The sequence below is a fragment of the Molossus molossus genome, unplaced genomic scaffold, assembly GCF_014108415.1.
Source record: "Molossus molossus isolate mMolMol1 unplaced genomic scaffold, mMolMol1.p scaffold_m16_p_13, whole genome shotgun sequence".
Lineage (NCBI taxonomy): Eukaryota > Metazoa > Chordata > Mammalia > Chiroptera > Molossidae > Molossus > Molossus molossus.
Genome location: NW_023425348.1, coordinates 26,537,732 through 26,564,672, shown reverse-complemented (window position 1 = coordinate 26,564,672; position 26,941 = coordinate 26,537,732). Strand labels below are relative to the sequence as shown.

The 26,941-nt window shown below is 45.1% G+C and overlaps 1 protein-coding gene and 1 non-coding gene across 4 annotated transcripts in view; both read left to right on the top strand.

The window, feature by feature from the left end:
* Positions 1–26,941, top strand: part of ENDOD1 (endonuclease domain containing 1) — a 77,192-nt gene that overhangs the window by 27,205 nt on the left and 23,046 nt on the right. The window contains exons 2-3 of one of the 3 annotated variants that reach the window (XR_004959334.1): positions 6,099–7,061; positions 10,190–10,298. Coding sequence is in view for 2 of the 3 variants with exons in the window: in XM_036260070.1 (XP_036115963.1) it covers positions 6,099–7,301 (1,203 nt within the window). In the remaining variant the exon portion in view is untranslated. Of the gene's footprint in view, positions 1–6,098; positions 9,027–10,189; positions 11,093–26,941 lie in introns of those variants that run through there. The other 2 variants (XM_036260071.1, XM_036260070.1) reach the window with 2 other exon arrangements.
* On the top strand, positions 8,928–9,091 carry LOC118629151. Its single transcript, XR_004959394.1, has one exon. It is a non-coding gene; the product is annotated as a U1 spliceosomal RNA (small nuclear RNA).

Here is a 26,941-nt window from a genome sequence, read left to right as displayed (position 1 = left end):
TTTTATGTTTCTTCTCAAAGAAGTTTTGCTGTGCTTGTTGTTCTCTGCTACCCCTGCTGGTGTAGAGGCCAAAAACAGAACAGTGAGGAGCGAATAGGAACATGGCCAGATAGCTGACCAATTTCTAAGGGTCATCATAGTCTGGAAACTGCTCTGGCCCATTGCACTCTGCCTTTGCTACCACACAGACTGCAAAGCTAATGGCTTGGCTGCCATGTGCCCTGGGCAAAGGCAAAAGGGAGGCACGAAGGCAGCCTGGAGTGGTGCCCTCTCACCTTCTCTCCATTCTCTCTTCAGTCTGGGACTGCAACACTGGGGCTCAGCTTCTCTCCCTGCAACCTGGAGGGAGTTCATTTATTCCATGACACAGAGAGAAAAGATTACAGATAGTGTAGTGTATTTTTTCCTACTCTGTGATAGAGAAAACTGGTATAACATCAAGATGGGGGGACTTCCGGTCAAGATGGCTGCATAGGTAGAAGCGGTATTGCGTCCTCCCACAACTACATCAAAGTTACAACTAAACTGCAGAACAACCATCATTCAAAATCGCCTGAGGTCGAGCTGAATGGAAGTCCTACAACTATGGAATTAAAGAAGCAGCCACATCCAGACTGGTAAGAGGGCGGAGGCGGACGGCCTGGTCCCACACCCACATGTGGAGGATAAAAATCAGGAGGACACCTCGGCTGGGAAGGTCCTCCCTGAGGACTGAGGGGACCCCATCCCTCGCCAGGCCCCACGCTCAGGGTTCCAGTGCCAGAAAGAGAATCCCCATCACTTCTGGCTGGAAAAACCAGCGGGAACTGAGGCTGAGGCTCTTGGAGCCCCAGGCAGCTCCTCTTAAAGGGCCTGCGCGCGGACTTATCGGGCTCACTCCCTCTAAGCTTGGAGGGGAGGCAGCTGGAGGGGCGCCAGAGACATATACAGGGCAGAACTGAGCTGTTTGGCACTGGAGCGAGGGCTGGAGAGGGTGCTTTGTCCGGGACAAATGTGCTGTCAGAGGCCTTTGTTCCTTTGGTGAGCTCATCCCTGGGGCGGCAGACAGCTGCCATATCTGGGACTCCAGCAACCTGGCTCACACTGGTAGCCCTGCCCTGGTGATTCCCTGAGGCCCCGCTCTGCCCCGCCCCACACAACTTTCAGGCCCACCCGAGCTGTTGCCAGTTGCTTAACCATAGGATTGGCCTGTCTTGGATCCTGCCTCAGGTTTTCCTAAATTCTTTCAGACAAGCAGCATCTAGTCTAGATGGCCCCATACCTCTCGATAAGTAATACACAGAAACAAACACAGAGAGACAGCCAAAATGAGGAGACAAAGAAATAGGTCCCAAATGAAAGAACAGAATAAAACTCCAGGAAAAGAAATAAGCAAAATGGAGATAAGCAACCTAACAGATGCTGAGTTCAAAATACTGCTTATAAGGATGCTCAATGAACTTAGTGAGGGCCTTAAGAGCATTAAAAAGGACCAGTCAGAAATGAAGGATGCACAGTCAGAAATGAAGGAGGCATTAACTGAAATAAAGAATAATTTACTCAGATTCAATAGTAGAGTAGGTAAAGCCAAGAAGCAAACCATCGATTTGAAGCAGAAAACAAGGAAGCCAAAAACACCCAATCAGAACAGCAAAAAGAATCCAAAAAAATGAGGATAGTGTAAGGAGCCTCTGGGTCAACTTCAAGCGTGCCAACATTTGCATCTTGGGGGTGCCAGAAGAAGAGAGGGAACAAGAAATTGAAAAACTATTTGAAACAAGAATGGCAGAAAACTTCCCTAACTTAGTGAAGGAAACAGACATACAAGTCCAGGAAGCACAGAGAGTCCCAAACAAGGTGAACCCCAAGAAGCTCACACCAAGACACATCATCATCAAAATGCAAAAGGTTCAAGACAAAGAGAGAATCTTAAAAGCAGCAAGAGAAAAGCAGATAATGACCTACAAGGGAGTTCCCATAAGACTGTCAGCTGATTTCTCAAAAGCAACTTTGCAGGCCAGAAGGGAGTGGCAAGAAATATTCAGAGTGATGAAAAGCAAGACCTACAACCAAGATTACTCTATCCTGCAAAGCTGTCATTTAGAATCGATGGCCATATAAAGAGTTTCCCAGACACGAAAAAGTTAAAGGAGTTCATCACCACCAGACCATTATTATATGAAATGATGAAGGGTCTTTTTGAAGAAAAAGATAAAATATATGAACAAACCAAATGGCAATGAATACATATTCATCGGCAATGGAATCTACAAACAAAATGAACAGGTAGAACAGAAACATTCTCATAGATACAGAGAATATTTTGTTGGTTGCCAGATGGGAAGGGGGTTGGGGGAATGGGTGAAAAAGGTGAAGAGATTAAGAAGTACAAATTGGTTGCTAGACTGACAAACCTCAAAGAGAAGGGAGTTGGGGGGAGGGAAGAAATAAATGAAAGAACTTATATGCATAATCAATGGACACAGACAACAGTTTGGGAAAAGGCAGGAGGGGGTTGGGAAGGGGGAGGGGGGTCAATGGGGGAAAAAATGAGGAACATCTGTAATACATTCAACAATAAAGATTAAAAAAAAAAGATGGGGAAAGTATGGCTTAATAATAAAGGATATATGCTTTAGGAATAAAAAGACTAGTCTCAGTTCAAATCCTTTTCCTGCTAATTATTGGGTGACTTTGAAAAGACATCATCTTTCTGTGTCTTAGTTTCCCCATGTTTAAAATAAGGTAAAAATACCTTCCATGTAGTATTATGTTGAAAACAATTGTTTAGTAGTTTATTTAGTACACCATATTACTACTCACACCCCATCACTATATAGTTCAGTGTGCAGGCATTCTGTCTTGATTTCAAACATATTCTATCTTGTCACCAAACCATGGAGATCGTAAGACTATAATGACCATGGGTATGGGCTTCTGGAAAAGCAAGGAAAAGGGAGGGAAGATGTGCTCTTTCCTGCCTGCGTATCCACAGCAGACAGTTTAGTTTCTCCTTGGCCTAGAGAGGCCCCGGGGCAGGGAGGTGCACAGAGCCCACTGTAGAATCAGGCCCTGGCCTTCCCAGCAACCTCGGTGCCGTCCTGGCCCATTTCCTTTGTACCTATGAAGCGTGGGCAGAAAAGCTTGACCCGGTTGCCTGGTACACAGTCACAGCAGAATTTGAAGCCCCATGAACCCAAGTAGTCTGAGAGGATGCAGAGGCAACCAGCTACGTCTCCTCTGACCGTGGCAGTTGGGAGGCCATGTGCTGAAGCTTGGGAATAAGTCAGTCCACAGTCCTGGTTTCTGCCTAAAAGGCTATTGTGTTCTCTCTCTCTCTCTCTCTCTCTCTCTCTCTCTCTCTCACACACACACACACACACACACACACATTTCTCTCCTTTTCTTTCCCTTTAAAAAAAAAAAATTTTTTTTTATCCTCACCAAGGACACTTTTCCATTTTTTGTTCAGATAGAGTGGGAGGGAGGGAGAGATAGAGAAACATCGACATGAAAGGGACACATCGAGTTGCCACCCGCACAACCCAACCAGGGCCAGAGTCAAACCGCAACTGAGGCAGTTGCTCTTAGTGGGAACTGAACCCGGGTCCCTCTGGACCACAGGCCGATGCCCTAATTGCTGGGCCAAACCAGCCAGGGCCCCCCTATCTTTTATTCCTTCCTTTTTCTTCTTTTATCCCTCCCCTCTTCTTTTCTTTTCCCTTACCTTTTGCTTCTTTCTCTTGCTCCTTCCCTTTCCTCATCCAAGAGTCTCTTGTCTCTGCTCATGTTCCAGGCCTGCCATCCACCCCTCTAGGCACCTTTCACCCCGACGGCCCTTGAGCTGAAGACACACCTGCATGCTGCCTGTGCTGCCACAGGGCTGCCAATTCAAAAATCAGCTCCAGACTTTCCCTAGAGGGGACCAAGAAGTTGTAGGCTGAATGCAGACAGAATGCCTGGTAACCATGGAAACACATGCATCTTGAAATCCATGACTTTACACCCAGGACTCCACAATCTTGTCGCTGCCATATCCTGAGCTCACGATTCAGGAGTGAGTCTGATATTGCCATGTGGCATATCTTTCAGCCATAGGAGAGCAGCAGCAGAAGCTTTACAACATGAATGAGCTGTTTGTCCTCTGGGGATCTGGTGGGTGTGGAGAACACCTAGGATCATTGCTGATTCTAAGACTAAGGGAGGGGATGAAACAGCCTTGAAAGGTGAGCCTATGGAGTAATCCAGTAGACTTCAGGAAATACTCCTACTTTCCCATCAGTTTGCTCATCTATTGATTGCCCTTGGCTAACCCTGCACATATTTTCATGAGAATTCCCACATTTGCCATTGCGAAGTTGGAGAAATAAATGCATTGTTGGTTTTCCTCCCAATAAGTATAACACAATTTACATGGACTTGACTTCCTTGGGTTTAGTGAGTAGCACTAACTTTAGGGAATCAGTTATTAAGAATTTACTTATTTTAGCCCAGCCAGTGTGGCTCAGTGGTTGAGTGTCAAACCATGCACCAGGAGGTCGCCGGTTCGATTCCCAGGTTGCGGGTTTGATTCCCAGTGGGGGGGCATGCAGGAGGCAGCCAATTGATGTTCTCACTCATTGATGTTTTTCCCCTCTCCCTTCCTCTCTAAAAAAATCAAAAGAAGAAAAAAAAATTTTTAACAGACTTAAATCATTAAAAAATAAGAATTTACTTATTTTAATTTGTTTTTTGTTTGTTTCCTTTTGAAAGTAACACGTAATATAATTTGTGGGTTGATGTCACTAGGAGTGGTGTAGGAAGAAAAACAAGAAAGTAGAGGAAAAGAATCACTAGCTTCCCCAGGAATCAAATAACCATTGCAGACATTTTCTTGTGTTTCCTTCCAAAGTTTTTCTTGCCTATTTTTAGACTTAAAAAACTGTTTTTATTTAATTTTATATCCTGTCTTTTCCTGTCAACAATGTAGCATATATTTCCCCATCATTACAAGTGGTTTTTGATGACTTTGAGATATTTCTCTGATAGGTATATTGTTTACTTAACTTGCCTTGTTTTTGAAAATGTGGGTTGGTTCAACTCCCTGCTGTTATGCCTAACTGCCCTGATGGTGATCTCAGGGCATGATGATGAAGTAGTACCTTGGGATTCTAATATGTGTCAGTCTTTGATTAGGCCCTGTGGGGAGTATACAGGGTCCCTGGTATCAAGGAATTGTCTCGTTTTAGAAGTTCTGAGTCAGGCCAAAGCTTTTTCCTTTTGTCCTTTCAGATTGGTAAAGTGAAAGTATACATTAAACTGCTGAATTAAAAAAGAAAAGAAACAAAACCAAGATTTTATATACATACATATACACATACACAGTGTTGGGCAAAAGTAGGTTTGTTGATACATTACTGGTATATATCTAGATCGACCTAGAGAGAAAAGTAATTGTTTGTAATAGTAAATGTCATGGGGAGAATAAGTCAAACAGCAGTTGGCGAAATCATAACTTTAGTTTAGCCTGATAAGAATCAAATAACTGACAATAAGCTATATATTTTCCCTCATTTGATTTAGATGCTCTGATTGGAGTTGATTTTTTATATATCCCAAAGTATATAAATATTCATTAAGGATGTGTTCATTAAATTGCAGCCAACATGGTGGCTGAGTCTCTGGATCACATTTCTGATTTTTATGGGCCTTTTGAGATCTACTTTCCCCTTGCTTTCATCTTTACAATCAAGTTGCATCTCATGGAAAAATATTGCAAAAGAGAGCTATGAAATTCATAAAACTAGAGCAGATTAGAAATGAATGTCATGATGGTGTGTGTGTGTGTGTGTGTGTGTGTGTGTGTGTGTGTAGTGGAAGATCAGGAGTGGAAGATACACAGAGAGTAAAATATGAAACAGCATGTTTGAAAGATGCTTGGAAATAGCATGTTTGAAAGATGCTTTCAAACATCAGATTTGGGGGATGTTAGAATGAAATGTGGGTGCACCAGAAAGCAAGCCCATCCAAACCCAAGCGTAGGAAGTGTAACGGGGATTCGGTCAGAGTCTTGGCAGAGGGATTCAAGGCACCCTCACTGCTGAGCACCTGTGCATCTGAACATCCCTCTCTTCTTTCAGATCGATGACCCCAACAGCAGCCTTGAGGAGGTGACTCATGAGGCTGACGCCATCACCACTGTGGACAATCTGGGAAGCAAGCAAGCCTTGAATACCGATTACCTGGGTTCTGACTATCAGAGAGGACAGCTGTACCCATTCTCCCTTAGCAGTGATGTCCACACGGCCATCTTCACTCTCACAAATGCAGCTCCGATGAGCCCGACCTTCCAGGAACGGTGGTACATGAATCTCAACAGCCTAATGGACCGGGCCCTGACCCCACAGTGTGGCAGTGGGGACGACCTGTATGTTATCACAGGCGCTGTGCCCTCAGACATCAGAGTCAAAGACAAAGTGACCGTCCCTAAGTTTGTTTGGCTGGCAGCCTGCTGTGCGGTCCCTGGTGGAGGCTGGGCCATGGGCTTTGTCAAGCACACCAGGGACGGTGATGTCATAGAAGACGTGATGGTGAAGGACCTCGAGAAACTGCTTCCGTTTAACCCTCAGTTGTTCCACAACAACTGTGGTGAAACAGAACAGGACACAGAGAAAATGAAAAAAATCCTGGAAATGGTTAACCAAGTCCAGGATGAAGAGCGGCTGGTGCAGTCTAAAGAAAGCACTGGCCCTGTCCCCAGCGCACGGAGCCAGAGGTCCACTCAGCTTCCCCCAGAGGCATCGGAGGAAGGAAGTAGCTTTTCAAGGAAACTCTTGGGCTTCATCGCTGCCCCATTCGTCAAGCTTTTCCAATTAATCTGCTACCTTGTGGTAGGAATCCTGAAGAACACTGTGTATCTCCTGTGGTATGTCACCAAGCAGGTGATTAACGGCATAGAAAGTTGCCTGTACCACCTGGGTTCAGCCACCGTCTCGTACTTCTTGGCCATTGGGGAAGAGCTGGCGAGCATTCCCTGGAAGGTCCTCAAAGTCATAGTGAAAATCATCAGGGCCATTCTCCGGATCCTCTGTTGTCTGCTGAAGGTTGTTTGCCGCATTCTGGGCATCCCTGTGCGAGTCCTTGTGGATGTGGCCACTTTCCCTGTGTACACCATGGGCGCCATTCCAGTCGTGTGCAAGGACATTGCAATGGGCCTCGGTGGCACCATCTCTCTGCTCTTTGACACTGCTTTTGGTACCATGGGTGGCCTATTTCAGGTTGTTTTTAGTGTTTTCAAGCGAATTGGCTACAGGGTTTCTTTTGACAATTCTGGGGAGTTATAGAACTCAAAAACCTAATAGTGGCCAGTCACAGTAAATTTGAATTTTTTTTTTTTTTTTTAATAGAGAAGGCTGGAATACTTTGTCTGTACAATGGGTTTTGTTCACTATCAATTATCATTATATTTTGGCCTTTCATGGGCATGTCTGTATGTTTTTGCAAAGGAAGATGGTACAGTTTAGACCTGCCCCTAGAGAAATGTTCAGGGTAGGACGACGTGTGGTCATCTGATGCGATCCGGGCAGACTTCTAAACAGGAACCTTTGGCTGTTTACTCTGGTACAGATGACCCGCTGAGATATTCTGGTGTTCAGGTGTGATAATCACAAATTACAGAAGAGGGAAGAATTAGAAAGGGGACAACTTCAAACCAAAGAGTTTCTGCAACAATGAGAAAGAAACCGTGTTCCTCCTGTCACTCTCTGAGACTCGAGGCAAAATTGATAAAAATATTCTTGGCCAGTTTGTGTTTTGCCTCTCTTTGTCCCCAACCCAGCTGACCTTGGAGACATGCTTCCCTGTTGACATAGCTTTCTTAGGGTGTAGAATCTGCTGCATCTCTTCGCTTTCCTTGGCTCCCAAGGACCTTTAAGATGTTTTTTCTCTGAAGTTGAATTTTGCCGTATTTTTCTTTTATGTAACGATAAGCATTTTATGCCAAATGTGGCATAACAAATTTTGAATGCAAGAACAAAGACTGTTGGCCCCTTGAACAATGTAGTACAGTCTTCTCAGGTTTAAAGAAGAGGGCACCAGGGTCGGAGCCCAGCTCTGAGTAGGTGCTGTAGGTCCCAGGACATCCCTAGCCAAGCTTGGATTAACCTAAAATATATTAAATCTCTGGCTGACAAGATTGAGCTCAGAGACCAACATGTTAAGCTAATATAAAATTCAAATTCTGCAACATACTAGATCAGTCTTTCTTATACATCAAGCAAATACCTAGCACAGTAGAACACACTGACTTCTGTCCTTAAATGGTTGTTTTGGTACAAATGTATGAAAAAGAGCCACCAAACAAAACTATTCTAGCAATCTGGGAAGTTTATATACGTATAAACTTGGCTAAGAATTGTCTCTTAAGCAATTATTTTTATAGTGTGTTTGAGGCTAGAAAATATAACTCTCCCATTAATGCAAATTCGACTTGAGAGCTAATCCCCGATGTTTTGATCAAACACTTGTCATTTTAAATCGTGCTCTGAAAATGTTAAGAAGAGGAAGCAGAGTCTCCCAAACTTTGCTCTGCCTTCCACAGCTCAGAATAAATGTCTGGATTTTTCTGAGTGCTCTAAAGAATTGCCGTGAGGTACAAAGGGGGCCAAGTGTCAAACACTGACCTTGGGAATGCAGGCCACCATTCATCTGAACGTCAGATGCAAAAACGTGGGGTCCAGAAAGATAACGAAGAGAGAATGATGGTTCAACTATTTGTATCAGGTTGGTGGACGAGAACCACGAGCGTAGTGAGTTACATTTTACAGAAAAGTAATTGAATTGGACTCAAAGTAGAAGAGCAGCCAGCAGGCTGGCGCCCTGATCAGTCTGTGATGCAGGGTTGGGGACTCTGACCGCAGACCGGTCCATGATAGGGAGCTATGAACTCAACTTAAGAATCTTGAGCGGTAATACTTACCTGGCAGGGGGGACACCATGAGCACAGAGGTGGTTTTCCCAGGGCGAGGCTTATCCGTTGCACTCCAGATGTGCTGACCCCTGCTGTTTTCCCAAATGTGGGAAACTCGACTGAATAATATGTGGTAGTGGGGGACTGTGTTTACCCTCTCCTCATGGGAAAAAAAAAAAAGGACTCTTAAGCAGTATTTCACCAACACTTCTGTTTGTGAGCCTTAACGCCTGCAAGTGGGCTTTCCTTCATCTCAACAGTGTGAAGGTACGTGGAAGGGTGAGGGTACTGATGGGTCAAGAGTCCTGCCAGAGGAAAGAAAGAGAATCTTAGAAGTGACCAGAGAGACAGTCTGGCCAAACCTTCATTGGTCGAGGAGCCTGAGGCACAGGGCGGCAACAAGCTTGCCCTTGGTTTCACAGCTACCCGACGGTATCTTTTGCACATGTCCCATCACACCTGGGATGTCAGATATACGGTGTGTGTGGTACTATTCAGCTGCCTCTGGACCATGGCAGAGTTTTCTCCGTCATCCATCACGCAGACTAATCTGTTGGATTCGGCCTCTGTAGTGACACAGCTGGTCATCCATGCTCAGCATCATGCTCACTGCCTCCCACGGACTCTGTTTGCACACAGTCCATATTTGCAGACTGAAGGCCCCACAGAGGGCATCCATGGCAGCTTGAGCCCCTTGGCACCATGCAAGGAGCAGGGCATCCAAACTGCTTCTTAACAGCCATTTGGAAATGTCTTCTGTTTCACAGCTTGTTGTTTAGTGTCTTATTTATTTATTCTTGCATGGCCTTTTTTTTTTAAATCTGGGGAGGGATCATGAAGCAAAAAATATCCTTAAGTTTAGGTGGCTGAGACTCTCCACTGGACCACTCGAGAGGGCTGTGCCTCTGGCTCACAGGCACCGTGGACCAGCACGTGGCCGACTGCTGGTCTGCTCCCAACCAGCTGTTTGGGTTTTGAAGTGGGAGTTTGGGTTGACCAACCCCATCTTCTGGCTTCGAGATGTTTCTGTGGCTCTGTTGTGTTCTCAGGCCCTGGGGGAGGTCAGCCACCTTTCATCATTAGGGAGCTGACTTTCCAGTGTGTGGACTAGCCACGCTGCGGACACTCCTTTTCCATTGTGCCTTTTGAATGTTGGCTTCTCACTCAGCATTAACACCTCCACCTAATCACAGACTAGGGAGTTTGGAGAAGGAACCAGAGTGAAGCACACGTCATTCATTCAATCATTCATCTGTCCGATAGGTATTTGAACACCAAGGTTGCAGGGATAAACACTACATTGGATCCCCTCTTTGAGGAGTTCAGAAATCTAGTAGGGAGACCACCTGGTACAACTGAGACATGTGACATGGTAAGTGCTACACGGGTACTAGCAGCCTGCTCCCTGCAGCACAGGCGGCAAGACCACAGAACCGTGGGACTTCGGGAAGCCTTTAGAGAGGGTGTGACAAAAGTCAATTTGACATTTTCAAGCTACGTACAGTGCTGTGCACGTTGCATTGCTCAATAAAGTAATTGTTGATGCTCAATAAAGTAATTGTTGACAACTCATCAGCCATGTTGTGAAATGCCTGAAGCGGGAGAGTGCTAGTGGTTGAAATGAGGTTTGGGGATTAGCTGTGATTTTTATTTTCTTCCCATTGTCTTGATCTACTCAAACAGCTTCCACTTACATCTGGATTTTTTTAAATTTTAATTCTACGTAGAAAAACAGAAACGTTTAGATCAGTGGAAAAGGCCTTAGAACTACTTTTCAATGTTGGTTTTCTGAAAGCTATTTGGGGTATGAAGTATTTGTGATATGTCTATCATAAACAAGCACCAAAGGCGTATTGCTTTACTGATCTGAATCACAAAGGAAATGCTAGAAACACTCGATTATTTGTTTATTCATGAGGAAACTCCCACAGCGGCAGAAATAGGAAGCAGTTTCAGAAGGGGGCACTGTCTTCTCTGTGGCCTTTGGTAGGGCTCTCCCTCTGGGTGGAGGTGGCAGTAATTCTTGGCTTCCTTCCCAGTGAGGGCAGGGTCTTATGTGTGACTGTGTCTTGTTCAGCATTTCCCCTAAGCTCACCACACAACAGGCAATGTTTAGAATTACACTATGAGCAATATAGTGTGGATTCCTTGACTTGTATAAATGGGTTCTCAGATTTCACCATGTCTCTTTTTATAGGTATCCCCCCCCCCCCCCCCCGATCATGGCTTGATTTCTAACAATTATATCCAGACCAATTACAGTTGACCCACGAACAACACAGGTTTGAACCGTGCGGGTCCACTTATATGCGGATTTTTTTCAATAAATACCTATGCTGTTTTTGGTCTGAAGCCAGGAGTCCATGGATGTGGAGGGCTGACTGTATGCGTTGTTCTATATCATTTTCTATAGAGACGAGCCTCTGAGAATTTTAGTATTCGCAGGGAGTTCTAGAACCAATCCTCTATGGATACCGATGGACAACTTAAGTTTTGGGGGAGTCAAAAGTTATATAGGAATTTTCAACTGCTTGGGGGGTTAGCGCCCTTTAAACTCCATATTGTTCAAGGGTCAACTGTATTTTTAAGCTTAAATTTTAACAAAGAAAGTGCTCATGACCACTTGTCACTGTTTATTGTGTTGAGTGTATGGGCGTCCACAGTGAGATGCTCCCAGAGGTGGGTTAAGGTTCCTCCTAGAGGCAGTATTGCCTAATGGTCAAAAAGCCCAGGCGCTGGAGTCAAAAGCCCATAGGCTCGAATCCTGGCTTTACTAGTTACTAACTGTGTAATGAAATGGGCGACTTACTAACTTGGGCAAGTTACCACCCAAAGTCTTGACTTCTTTATCTATAAAATGGGGCTAGTTATTAGTACCTACTTTAGAGGGTTGTTATAAGAATTCATTGAGTCCTGGCCAGTTTCACTCAGCAGTTAGAGCGTCGGCTTGTGGACCAGAGAGACCTGGGTTCGGTTCCTGCTAAGGGCACGTACCTCGGTTATAATTTGTCCCTGGCCCCGGTTGGGGTCCTGTGGTTAGCAACCAGTCGATGTGTCTCTCTCACATTGATGTTTCTCTCTCTCTCTTTCCCCCTCTCTTCCATCTGAAAATAAATGCAAACATGTCCTTGGGTGAGGATAAAAAGAATTCAATGAGTTAATGAAGATAAAGCATTTATTACCATGCTTGTCACATGGTAAGTGTTCAGTAAATGTTAATTACTGTTGCTATAGTTGTCATTGCTAATAATATCCACACACCTTAGATAAAATTGGCCATCCTCGGACCGCGGGTGTTTCCAGATTAGAGTTGGAAGGGTCAGGGTTAATGTACAATCTGGGAGTTGAGGTCATGCATGAAAATGAAGAAATCCAGCACCTCATCAGTGGTGTCAACATACTGAAGAAACAGGTGAGGGTTTGGACCTAGAGTCTAGAAGAAAGAGGCGCAGAGAGTAGGAACTGTTTCTGGCACCACTCAGGAACGAAGGCATAGGCATGTCTGGTCTCTGGGATAGAGGCGTTTTCTCTCCGGCAGTTTCCCGAGAACCCTCTTACTTGGAAAAGAGTGAACTAGACAGAGTGTATACATTTTAACTGTTGAAAAGAATTATGGCCTCTAATGTAAATAGTCACTTTTCTTTATTCTTCAACCTTTTATGAGTTAAGGCATTATGAATTAGTGCCCAAAGACTAATTGATCCTGGGTATTGATAAGGTAGAATTGCTGGACCCCCACTGTTGACTCCTAGGCCCTATGCTAGAATGATGACCCACCTACCCACCGCATTCACTAGGCACAGTCTCCAAGGGGCCCCGCCTGTTCTCAGTGCCGTCCATGGGCGAGCTCCTCCAGTCTGTAATACCTACATCCAAAGTCGCTGACAACACATTTTGACTTTGCAGACTTGAGTATGATATGAAATTGTGCTATCTCTGAAGACTGAGTAATAATTTTTTTAAATCAGAAGACTCCTGAGTGATGGGGAAGAAATTTACAAAGATAACAAGGGCGTTTTGGCCTGTGCAACCACCTGGAGTTAAACTTACATGATTTTTAAAAGTATGGAAAAATGTAGTTCATGCTTAATGAAAAGGGCTTTAAGAATATATATATAGCCCTGGCAGATTTGGTTCAGTGGTTTGAGCGTCAGCCCTTGGACCAATGAGTCGCGGGTTCAGTTCTGATCAAGGGCATTTTCCTGGGTGGCAGTTGGTCCCCAGCCCTGGTCGGATTGTGAGGGAGGCAACCAGTCGATGTGTCTCTCTCACATTGATGTTTCTCTCCCTCCCTCCCTCCCTCCCACTCTATCTCATGATAAATGTACAAATATCCTTGGATGAGGATTAAAATAATAAAAATAAAATAATAAAACATAACTTTAGAAAAAGAATATACATAATAATTTGGTGATACTAGGGGAGGGAGGAGGCTGATGCTTAAAGTGTTTTGAACCAGCTGTCATTAAGATCCTCATCTATGTCTAGCCCTGGCCAGTGTGACTCAGTTGGTTGAGCGTCGTCCCATGCACTGGAAGGTCACCAGTTCAACTCCGTCGGGCACAAGCCGGGGTTTCAGTTTCGATCCTAGTCGAGGGCACATGCAGGAAGACAGCCGATGATGTTTCTCTTCTAGCATCGATGTTTCTGTCTCCCTCTCCTCTCCTCTCTCTAAAATCAATTTTTTTTAATTAAAAAAAAGAGGATTCTCATATATGTCTAAGGAGCTTTTCTAAATACAAGTGTAATTTGGACATTCGTTGCCCATCTGAAGAAGCTATAAGCTTCCTTTTCATCTGAAGTTGGCAGACTGACCCATATAGAACACTAGCGTTCTCAGAAGTACTTTCACCTACAGGGATACATCTGATCTTCCCAAACACACTGCATAGACCACTGTATTGGCAGGTCCATCCAGTCATCTAGACGTTGACAGCAGGAGTCTAGGGCTCCAGTCCTCTTTCCTTAGAAAGTGTTTGATTCTCATTTGGGTAGGAAAAGGGTACACTCACTGAGATGGACCAATATGCAGTAAAAAAAAAAACAACACAGATTTTTAAAAAACTTTATGTATGAGTGCCCGGCCAGTGTGGCTCAGTGGAATGAGTGTTGCCCCATGGACTGAGAGGTCCTGGTTCGATTCCTGGTCAGGGCACATGCCTGGGTTCTGGGCTTGATCCCCAGTGAGGGGCGTGCAGGAGGCAGCTGATCAATGTTTCTCTCACATTGATGTTTCTATCTCTCTCTCCCTTCCTCTCTCTCTAAAATAAATAAATAAAAACATGTTAAAAATAAATTTAAAAAAACTTTATGAGTGCAAATAAAAGTTCCATCTAGTGCTATATTGATCAATACCAGTCTGATTTGGAACATCACTATAAAGGACCATCCCTAAGAGTCAGTGTTATAGGAGAGACCATGTCCTACAAGAGCTTTCAGAATTTCTGGAAGCTTTGGAAGAAAAAAGAAGTTCAAGATCAATGACTTCTGCACAAAAGTGTTTCTATAAAGAGTATGGTAAGCCCTAGCCAGGTGCTGGGTTGGAGCGTCATCCCAATACTCCAGTGTTGGGGTTTTGATGCCCAGTCAGGGCACATGCAAGAATCAACCAGAGAATGTGTGGATGGGTGGAACACTGAAACAATCTCAATCTCTGTCCCTCCTCCCCCTTCCTCTCTCTCTCTAAAAATAAAATACATAAATAAGTAAAGAACTATGGTATAGGGTTTGGAGTTTTTGTTTTGTTTGTTTATTTGTTTTTAAGCCTGCCCTCTGGGTTCTGTTTTCTGCAGACCTGGTTCAAGTCTTTATTCTCCTACAATGCTTTTGGGGAAAGTCTCCAAACCTTTGTGCGTTCTCATTGCTTATCTATAAAATGTGGATTATAAAATATCCAACTCCATGGGCTTTTAAGGATCAAATGGGATAATATGCTTTGTAAACTATAAAGTGTCAAATAAATATGAAAATGTATCATTATAGGAGGCTCCAGGATTAATTCTATTTCCTTAAAAATTACATGGTTTATTTTTTATTTATTTATTTTTAAATCTTTATTGTTGGATGTAAAATGTATTACAGATGTTCCACATTTTTCCCCCCTTGACCTCCTCCTCCCCACTCCCGCCCCCCTCCCGCCTTTTCCCACACTATTGTCTATGTCCATTGGTTATGCATATAAGTTCTTTCGTTTATTTCTTCCCACCCCCCAACCCCTTTCCCTTTGAGGTTTGTCAGTCAAGCAATGAATTTGTACTTCTTAATCCCTTCACCTTTTCCAACCATTCCCCTAACCCCCCTCCCAACTGGCAACCAACAAAATGTTCTCTGTATCTATGAGAATGTTTCTGTTCTACCTGTTCATTTTGTTTGTAGATTCCATTGTTGATAGATATGTATTCATTGCCATTTTGTTTGTTCATACATTTTATCTTTTTCTTCAAAAAGACCCTTCATCATTTCATATAATAATGGTTTGGTAGTGATAAACTCCTTTAACTTTTTCTTGTCTGGGAAAGTTTTTATATGTCCATCGATTCTAAATGACAGCTTTGCAGGATAGAGTCATCTTGGTTGTAGGTTCTTGGTTTTCATCACTCTGAATATTTCTTGCCACTCCCTTCTGGCCTGCAAAGTTTCTTTTGAGAAATCAGCTGACAGCCTAATGGGAACTCCCTTGTAGGTAACTAGCTGCCTTTCTCTTGCTGCTTTTAAGATTCTCTCTTTGTCTTGAACCTTTTGCATTTTGATGATGATGTGTGTTGGTGTGGGCCTCTTGGGGTTCATCTTGTTTGGGACTCTCTGTGCTTCCTGAACTTGTATGTCTGTTTCCTTCACCAAGTTAGGAAAGTTTTCTGTCATTATTGTTTCAAACAGGCTTTCGATTTCTTGTTCTCGCTCTTCTCCTGGCACCCGCCAAGGTGCAAATGTTGGCATGCTTGAAGTTGTCCCAGAGGCTCCTTACACTATCCTCATTTTTTTGGATTCTTTTTTCTTTTTGCTGTTCTGATAGGGCATTTTTTGCTTCCTTATATTCCAAATTGATGGTTTGCTCCTTGGATTTACATACTCTATTATTGAAGCTGTGTAAATTATTCTTTATTTCAGTTAATGCCTCCTTCAATTCTAACTGTGTATCCATGATTTCTAACTGGTCCTTTTTTATGCTCTTGAGGCCCTCCCTAAGTTCACTGAGGTTCTCACTAAGTTCATTGAGCATCCTTATAAGCAGTGTTTTGAACTCAGCGTCTGTAAGGTTGCTTATCTCCATTTCGCTTAGTTCTTTTATTGGGGTTTTATTCTGTTCTTTCATTTGGGACCTGTTTCTTTGTCTCCTCATTTTGGCTGCCTCCCTGTGTTTGTTTCTGTGTATTACTTAATGAGCGGTATGAGGCTCGCTGAGACCAGATGCTGCTTGTTTGAAAGAATTTAGGAAAAACCTGAAGCAGGATCCAAGCCCAGCCAATCCTATGGTTAAGCAAGTGGCAACAGCTTGGGTGGGCTTGAAAGTTGGGTGGGGCGGGGCCTCAGGGAGTCAGAAGGGCGGGGCTACCAGTGTGAGCCAGGTTGCTGGAGTCCCAGATATGGCGACTGTCTGCCGCCCCAGGGAAGGGCTCACCAAAGGAACAAAGGCCTCTTACAGCACGTTTGTCCCCAAGAAAGCCCCCTCTCCAGCCCTCGCTCCAGTGCCAAACAGCTCAGTTCTTCCCTGTATGTCTCTGGCGCCCCTCGAGCTGCCTCCCCTCCAAGCTTAGAGGGAGAGAATCCGATAAGTCTGTGCGCGGGCCCTTTAAGGAGCTGCCTGGGGCTCCAGCCTCTTCAGCCTCCCTGAGCCTCAGTTCCCGCTGGTTTTTCCAGGCAGAAGTGATGGGGACTTCTCTTCCTGGCACTGGAACCCTGAGCGGGGCATCTGGTGTGGGACAGGGACCCCTCAGTCCTCAGGGAGGACCCTCCCAGCCGAGGGAGCCTCCTGATTTTTATCCACCACACGTGGGTGTGGGACCAGCCCATCCGCCTCCGCCCCTCCTACCAGTCTGGATGTGGCTGCTGATTTAATTCCGTAGTTGTAGGACTTCTATTCAGCTTGATTTCAGGCGGTTTTGAATGATGGTTGTTCTGTAGTTTAGTTGTAACTTTGAGGTGGTTGTGGGAGGACGTGATACCGCGTTTACCTACCCGCCATCTTGACCGGAAGTCCCATGGTTTATTTTTTAAAAAAGCAAGTAGCTATAAATGAAAATAGAAGCAGTTATCCAGAAAATGTAAGTGGCTTAGCCAAAAATTGAGTTTGATGGTAGATGTTGAATATTATGCTCTGGGAAGGCTTTGAACTTTAGATCCTTACAATTCTGCCTCTTATATATCCCCTAAGTCCTATTTTCTCTTCTTTTTCTTTCTCTTCTTTTCCTTTCTCTCCTTTTCTTTTATCTTCTTTTGTTTTCTTTTCTCTTCTCTTCTCTTTCCTTTCCTTCCTTCTTCCCTTCCTCCTCCTTCTCCTATTTTTATTATTATTCTTATTCTTGTTCTTATTCTTCTGAGGTTATGTTTATTAACACTGAGACAATGAAAAAATAAAAAAAATAAAAATAAATAAAAAAAACTGAGACAATGAAATAAGAAAGAGCTTAGTATAGAAGAAGCAACAAGAGAGAGCCCAGGCTGGGATTCTTTGGTTCTCTAAAAATGTTATAGGAAAATTTGAGCTGAGGCGGGGTTGCTTTAGCTCACTGGGAAGTCAGAGAAAAGGGGACCTTGGAGACAGGTTCAGGGGGTTAGCCTGGGACAAGCTGCCACTGTCCATTGTTCCCCTGCTTGCCAGTCTCATGGAGACCCTTAAAGTTTAGGAGATACGTGCCTGTGGAGAAGAGGGGGCAGGGAATGGCTGGCACGGGCATGCTCTCCAGAGGGAGAACAAACCCTAAATCCCATGTTCTTAAAACTCAATAAATCCCATCTTCAGTGTACTGCTCCGCACACACCTCATGCCCATTTGTTTTCCTTCTGTGTGAGTCAGCTGAATCCCTAAACAGTCGGCCTTGAAAAGAAGACACCATATGAGTCATACAATAATAAGAGCCGAACAAGAAGCAGGTGCCAGAAAGTGAAAAGTCACAGGGGAGTCTGAGAACTGGCAGAGACCTCTCCTGGCAGCCTGCAAACTGCAGGCCAGCCCATGCCTGCCCCTGAGGCACCCATCCCCAAGAGCACCAGGCAGCAGCTCCTGAGGTTATGTTTCCAGAGGTTCTCTCAAGTGTGTTTTTCAAGGTATTAATTGATTAGGCAAATCCAGGTGTATCCTGTTCATTGCATCTAAAAGTAGACTCCCCGGGTGGTGGAAGTTTCAGAGGTGAGGACTCAGGAGGCTGGTCAAAGGGGAGGTGCTCCCGGGACAGAGTCCTGAGTTTACTCCCAGTGAGTTACTATGCCTTTCCCGGTTGGCATCATTGGTATATTAGGATTAGGTACATTAGGATCTTTCCAAATTGCAGGTAATAAATCTTTGCTTTTCGACAAGTACGTTTGTATCATTTAGTCACAGAGATTCTGATCAGGTTTTATCAACTTTTCTATTTGAAGGTTAACAAAAGCCAGAGAATCCCTTGGGACACTCTCAGGAAGGACAGTGAATCATGATCACTCTCAGCACTTCCCAGACTTGCAGAATTAATGATCAGGGTTACCCTCAGGTGGTAGCCAACCTGAGAATATTTAGGAAATATCCAAACTCTCCTTGCTCCCAAATAAGTCCCCAGCTGTCTGCAGTGTCACTAAACATCTCACCCTTTGGCTCGCTTCCTTGAAACAGCTTCTGTTTCCTATGAAACCTCAAAAGTCTTAGGCGAGTTAGCGCATTGTGTCAGTACTAACTTAGAATATGGTCTTATGAAACCTTTGTGGGAGCTGGAACAACTACACACAGAGTCGCTTTGATGTGAGAGGCACGGTGGGGGCACCGGCTGCACCAGCCCAGGGTGTCCACTGGACCAGCTTCCCGCAGGGCCTGAGCCTTGCCCAAGTGAGCCCTTTCAGGTGAGGGCCGGAGACAAAGAGAGGCGTCTTTTAAGAAATAGTGCCAAAAATTGCTCTCAGCACATGTACTAGATCAGCCTGTGACGGATCAAAGCAGAAATACACACCTGGAAGAAGCTACAAGGCGGGTGGGCCTGCTGCACTCATAACCAGTGGTGTGCTAGTTAATGAGCAACCAGCTTTGCAGGGAGAGGGGGGAACAAACCCTGATTTTTAGTGTTTGCTGATTCCCTAGTATAAATTCTCCCACGTGGCTGATTTCAAGCTGCCAGTGAGACATCACTGGAGGCAGAGTCGGGAGAGGTGCACACAGTCAGCGCTGACATGGTCTCTGGGAGCCCGGCCACCACACCACAACCTCCTCACCCCACTGAGCGCAGTAAGATTTATATAGAAAAAAATGTTTCCGGCAGAAAGGAGTTGCTCAGCCGTAGTATGGCAGAGGAAGAAAAGGCAGTGAGACGCCATACGAGTACTATCCAGGAGAGAGGAAGGCTTGGCAAAGTGACCTATGAATATTTCCAATTCTAAAGGCTTCATTACCTGCGCTGTAAAACTATTGTATGGGGTTATTTTAGCTCAATACCATTAAACCTCAATTTACCTAACAGCTCTTTTCCCAATCCCATCCTTCTATCTTGAGCTGCCTTCCTGTGTTGGTTTACCTCCCTGGTGAGAGTACACTGAACACATAGATTCCAAACCCCCGTGACAGTGTTTTATGACAGCAAATTTTAACAGTGTGGCTTTTGATTACATTTTGGTTTTCTGTGTAGCTTAAGAACATAATGCATTAAGATATTAATAGAAGTGTTTCAGTCTATACACACTTTCTATTTTTCCATGTAAATTAATAAAATATTACTGCGGTGTTGCCCTTAACCTTTCAAGTGTCCTTGTGTGAATCCTTTTTTCTATTTTCTGGAGTACATAACTTCTGAAAGCTCATCGGAGCCCACATCCTGGCTTTCAAATCTGAGAAAATATCTCAGGTTGTGTTGTCAAATCCACACAGAGAATTCTGAACAGCCCTTGCTACCCCTGAAATACCGCTGCCAAGTTTCTATCCCTTCTCTCAAGACTTAATTCTCAGCTAAGTAACCTCTATTTATGAATCAAATATCACGGGGATGTATTGAAATGAATGAAAACTCCTCGGCTGCCATTGTATTTCAAGATGGCAACCTGTATTCATCAGGATTCCGTTGGTTGCACACAACGAATCCCTTTCAAGCTAGCCTGGCCCCATATTTCCTGGATCATGTAACAAAAGCTGGGCAAGGGCTTATTGCTACCGGGACTCGCATGATGACAGCATTCTGCCACTCTCTGTGTTATTGTCACTCTCCCCTAGAGTAGATGTCATTCTTCATACAGCAAGGAGCATGGTCTCAGGCCTATGGCCTCATATCCAGAGAGGGAGGGAAGCCTCTCTGTTAGCTCTGGCTAGGACAAGCCCCAGGAAGTTTTCTTTTTCATTCTTTTTTTTTTTTTTTGCCCAGTTGAGTCCAATCCATCTTGAGCCAATCACTGTGACCAGGAAGATATGATAAGATGATTGACCCAGTCTGGGTTATGGACCCTTGTGATAGCAGTATTAGATGTCAGAAGAGAGACAGTGGAGGGGGTTTAAGGTGGACAGCTACAATGGTCGCTCGTAGAGTCACAGCTTGATTTATGACATATAATGATGCCATTTATAAATATAAGGTGCCTTATGATTTATAAAGCCCTTTCACATTTATCAGTGGACTACATCTGAACCACAGATATTTTGGCTTTTGACTTCTCTTAAAAAAACAGGCATCCTACTCTCCATGTTTTTATGGGGTGGCTGTTTGCTTCCTGTCTGGGGGGTGAGGGGTAGGGATGAGGACACAGTGTTGCGTGTCACCCCTGCAGGTCACAATGGACGGCGAAAGCTTAAAGATGGGTGGGAAGGGGTGGGATGAGGGCTGTGGTTCAGGAGAGGACATGCAGTGGTCTTTTTTGTTTTGTTTTTAAAATACATTTTTATTGATTTTAGAGAGAGAGAGGAAGGGAGAGGGCGAGATAGAAACATCGATGTGAGAGAGAAACATCGATCTGCTGCCTCCGCTGGCCCCCTCCTGGGGATTAAGCCCAGGACCCAGGCAAGCGCCCTGACTGGGAATTGAACCAGTGACCTCTTGGTGCCTGAGAGGACGCTCAGCCACCTGAGCCACACCGCCAGGCCACGTGCAGCGGTCTTCATGGAAGACAGAGATGGGTGGCAGCAGGGCGCTGCGGCGGGCGTGCCCAGCCCGGCCGCGTGCTGCGCGTCCGGGCTCCCTGGGCGCCGGGGGGCGGGGGTGCCACGGCGAGTTCCCGCGTTCACCGCATTCCCGTGTTCGAGAGCAACTCACCCAGATCCAAAAGGACGAGTGGTCGATGCGCACGACAGTGTGCAGGCGGTCCCTGTGGGCATCGCCTACACCAGCACGACCTCACACTACCTGAGGGCGGCTGCGGGCAGGACCGCTGTCAGCTGCGCGGTCAGCGCCAGACGCGACCACACCCGGGGCGGGGGCTCGGTCAGCGAGGAGTGTGGCGCTGACCCGGCTGCTGCCACAGTCAGGAGGAAAAACTGCTCCAACTGAAGCTGCCACTGGCCGCTCTTTGTACCTACACTTGTGCCCCCTTCAGATACAAAAGATGTGTTTGCACACTGGGTGGGCCTGGCGTTCTTCCTTGAGACCCCCAGGGAGGCTTACAGGGTACCCAGGCCCTACCAGCTTGTGACATGATGGACAGACCTGTGTTGGAGGCTGAGGACAGGAAAAGCCAGCAGTAAGCTCTTGCAGAGACTCCCAGCAAGGGGCGCGAGTGCTTCAGAGCAATGAAGGCTCTTGGCTGCTCTCCTGGGCTGGCTGGGTTAACGCTGCATGTGGAAGGGCTCAGGCCAGATGGGCCACCATGTGGAGGCCTGGCCACACTGGGGACGCCCGAGTGTGTCTGAGCAACCAAGGTCCCTTAGATGTCGGCTCCTCTGACCCCGTACCTGATGTAATGCTGTCCACAGCATCCTGATGGCTATAATCGTGCAAAGGAGATTTGATGTCTTGCAATTTTCCTTGCTCTGTGAGTAACATCATCTCTCTTGTGCCCTTCAACCTTGAGGCCCGTTTAGCCACCATCCAGAAACTGTCTATTGTCTTCTAGTGCATCGGTCTACAGAGATCAAACTGAGTCAGCTGAAGAACCTATCCGCAAGGAACTCCCGGTCAAGTGTAGCCTCTGATCGATCAGTTCATCAGAATCCTTGCCTCTTAGTTTGTTTACACACATGTTCCCAGAACATTGTGACCCTGGAGAATGATTCATTTATTACCAGTGATTATTGTGCTGTGAAGAGTGAAGAGGTGGATGAAAAGTGCTTAGCCCATGGCTGGGCACACAGAAAGTGCTTCCTAAACAGTCTCTATTGTGCAGCCGCGCTGTGAGCCACCCGGCTCTGCTTCCTAACTCCCCGGCAGGCTGAGTGGAGGTGTGATGCTGGTACACGTGCTCACAGCGCCTTGTGCCAGGCTTTTGCCCAGAGAAGCCTTTGACACTGCTCTGTGCAGGGCTCCAACTCCAAGCTGTTGGACTGGACAAAGAAGACAATAAGGAAGGTGATCTGATCACGCCCATACATCTCTCGCCAGCACACTTACATAAGGACTGAATCCCAGAATTGCTCACTGTGAGGAGTTAGACATGGTTTAGGCATTTCTCCAAATGCTAACATTATGTAAGGACACAGTACTGCATTTTTTTTTTTTATCCTCACCCAAGGACATTTTTGCATTTATCTTCAGATAGAGCGCAAAGGAGAAAAGGAGGAAGAGAGAGAGAGAAACATCGATGTGAGAGAGACACATCGAGTGGTTACCACACACCCACCCCCAACTGGGGCCGGAGACAAACTGTAACTGGGGTACATGCCCTTAGCGGGAACCGGACCCAGGACTCTCTGGTCCGCAGGCCGATGCTCTAACCGGTCAGAGCTGCTTTTTTTTTTTTTCCAGAAGGATAAGTAAAAAACAATGGTAAGGGGTTGACTTTTACTCAGTCAGTGAAAAGAGCAAAGAAGAAATCAATTGTTCAATAATGAGAAACTATGTTCATCCCCACTGGGGAGATAGTGTTTTAAATACAATGAAAAGGCAGCCAGTCAGTAAAGAAACTCCAAGATCTATTTTGATTTTTTTTTTATTTACTGAAAAATGTAAGCAGATCTTATCCCTGAAAACTATTTTATTCCTAGCCTTCATCACACAAATATTCTTCCCCTTGAGTGAGTATCCTCATCAGAGAGTTAATCCCCCATCCCCAGTGGTTCCCAACTCCCCCAAAAGAGGTCCTCATTGTATCTGAAGTTCCTGGAACCCCCCACCAGTTGTACAGCTCAGCCTTTTGCCCACCAATTTCTCTTTTTCCTTCTGACTTCCTGTAGTTTCCTCTATAGGAAAGTTTGAGTGATTTTGTACAGAGGATGCCCCCTCTCCAGAGCTGATTAAACAGATTCTTTCCCCTTCCCCATGGTATGACTATATTGTAGCAACAAAAATATGATAAACTGCTAAATAAAAGAGCCCTGTACTGTGTTTTATATAAACTATAATTGCATTCGTGCAGAGAAACAATACAAGTGAATAAGTGATGACATTTTCAAATAAGGAGGACGAGAATGAGGACGAGGGAGCCGGATGATGGTTAGAAGCACACTGTAGGGCAATGAAGCACACTTCGGTCTCTTCGTGCCAATTGCTCCTGCCCCCAGTACCTGTGGGGAGTGAATGGCCCTTGCTCCTCAGCAGGTGAGTGAGGCTGGGAAAAAGCGCCCAGTTCAGGCCACCATGTGCTCTGCTCGGGTGGGTCATATTGCCCTGTTTCTCAAGAGTAGAAGACAAGAGCATTCTCAACTGTGACAGAGAAGTTATGTTTACCATTTAAAATAAAAACCCTTACCCCTAGATTTGTGTGAAGCTTGTGATGTGTAAAACATCATTAAAGATATTTTTCAGAAGCCATAAAACACGGCTATGTGTGGGAAACAGTGATGGATTATAAATTCGCTCATGAACTCCTTGGCTGTAGTCAAATGAACTCTTCTGGGGTTTTATATATATATATATATTTTTTTAAATCCTCACCCGAGGACATTTTTCCATTTTTTGTTCAGGTAGAGTGGGAGGGAGAGAGAGGAACAGAGAGAGAGAGAAACATCAATGTGAAAGGAACACATCGAGTGGCTGCCACCCGCACGACCAACCAGGGCCGGGGACAAACTGCAACCGAGGCACGTGCCCTTAGCAGGAACCGAACCCGGGTCTCTCCAGACCGCAGGCCGACGCTCTAACCGCTGAGCCAAACCGGCCAGGGCTCTTCTGGGGTTTTAGAACACTGATTTCACCCACCTAGTAAAACCCCAGCTTATTAAAAACATAGTGTCGCTTCTGAAGCTTGAGAAAGCTAATGCTGGTAATTTTCTCTGCTGTCGTTTGCAATGAACTTGAATTAAAGGCATCGTTGGCATTTTTTTTGAACCCACACATAATGGGATTCATTTTTGGGTGGTTGTTTTCTTTTTTATCTTTAGGCTGCTCTAGGAACTGGGACCCCAGTGATGAACAAGACTCTGGCACTACCCTCAAAGAGCCAGCAGGCTGGTGTTCAAGTGCCAGGCAGAGCCCGCCTTCCTCAACAAGGGTCAGCTTGAGCAGAGATGGGGAAGTAGACATGTAAATAGCAAATTTCATGATATGGAGCAAGAAGGGAAAGAACCTAAGGATTGCCACTCAAAATACAAGTTGGTACACAGAAAATATATATCAGAGTTGATCGACAGTGAAATGACTCACCCCATTCGATGTGGGGGAAATGTGTCCTTCTCTGAAGATACTATGCTGTGCAGAAACTGTGTGTCTGCCCCGGGCACTGGACTGTGTCTTAGTCACCTTGGTCAGCATTGTCATGCACCACACTTCCTGGCACAGAGCAGGGTTAATAAATAATCATTGGATTAAATAAACATTCAAGAAGGAATGTCCTCACTGGGTAAGAGGTTGAAATAGAAGAATTCCAAGCTGCTTTCCTCTGCAGAGATTTTATGATCATATAGAGAGCCTGGCATGTGACAAGTGCTCCCTATATATGGAATCAAATGATGCCGCTTAGTCTTGGGGTTATGTGTACCCACGTTTTATCTCTCCATATAATTAGCTCACCCTTTTCTGCAAGTGTAGCAATATTCACAGGTTACTTCGTTAATAAATTTGCATGCATCATCTGATTTAATTTTCACAACAACTCTAGGAGGTAGTGTTTTGGTTTCTATGGCTGCATAACAAACCACCCCATAACTTAATGGCTTAAAACAACAGTTTATTATTATCTGTCATGGGTTGTGGGTTGACTGGGTTCAGTGGGGCCATTCTTTTTGGGGTCTCACAAGGTTGCAGTCAGATGTTGGCTGGAGCTGCAGGCAGCCAAAGGCCCAGAGGGCTGGACGTCCAAGCCTGCTCACTCACTTGGCAGCTGATGTGGGCTGTTAGCTGACGCGTACACCAGGGCTTCTCCGAAGCTTGCATTTTTCACAGCGTGGTGGCTGAGTTACAACAGAACACATTACAAGGGACTCAGGCAAAGTGACTTAGCCTCATGTGGATTAGCCTTCGAAGTCCCAGAACATTGCTTCTGTTGCATTCTAATAACCAAGCAAGTCACTGAAGCCAGCCCAGTTGCAAGGGGACAGGAACTAGACTTTATCTATCGATGGAAGAATGCAAGGTCATTTCAGATTAGCTGGGATAGAAAGTATGGTTGTAGGCATTTAAGGAAAATATCATGTGCCATAAGTAGTCACTGCTAATATTCCATTCTACAGGAGAAACAATTCTGGAACAATTAGCTAGGTCATATGGTTAGCTTGCTTATTTAAGTTGATCCAAACCCATATGCCCTCTGATTTCGTAACCGTTATGCTTCACTTAAGACAGCGTTCTAAGCCCTGGCCGGTGTGCACAGTGGTTAGAGCATCGGCACATGAACTGAAGGGTCTTGGGTTTGATTCCTGGTCAAGGGTTCCTACCTGGGTTGTAGGTTCAATCCCTGGCTTGATCTGGGCATATTCAGGAGGCAACCAATGGACATGAGCACATTGATGCTTCTCTCTCTCTCTCTCTCTACCCTCTCTTTCCCTCCCTTCCACTCTCTCTTAAAAAATCAATGGAGCCCTGGCCGGTTTGGCTCAGCGGTTAGAGCGTCAGCCTGCGGTCCTGAGGGACCTGGGTTCGGTTCCCGCTAAGGGCATGTACCTCGGTTGCAGTTTGTCCCTGGCCCTGGTTGGTTGTGCGGGTGGCAGCCACTCGATGTGTTCCTTTCACATCGATGTTTCTCTCTCTCTCTGTTCCTCTCTCTGTCCCCCACTCTACCTGAACAAAAAAAAAAAAGGAAAAATGTCCTCGAGTGAAGATTAAAAAAAAAAAAAATCAATGGAAAAAATATCCTCAGGTGAGGATTAACAACAACAACAACAACAAAACAGTGTTCTAAAACTTTAATAATGAAAAAGTCACCCCTTTTAAAAATGTAGTATTGCCCTGGCCGGTTTGGCTCAGCGGTTAGAGCATAGGCCTGCGGTCCAGAGAAACCCGGGTTCGGTTCCCGCTAAGGGCATGTACCTCGGTTGCAGTTTGTCCCCAGCCCTGGTTGGTCGTGAGGGTGGCAGCCACTCGCTGTGTCCCTTTCACATCGATGTTTCTTTCTCTCTCTCTCTCTTCCTCTCTCTCCCTCCCACTCTATCTGTACAAAAATTGGAAAAATGTCCTCGGGTGAGGATAAAAAAAAAAAAAAAATGTAGTATTTATTTTAAGAATATAAAAACATATATCTAGCAACATTTATGAACAGAATTATGAGCTCTGGTAGAATTTGAGGTGTCATGCATGAGAAATATTACTGAAGGAAGAACTACTGTTAACC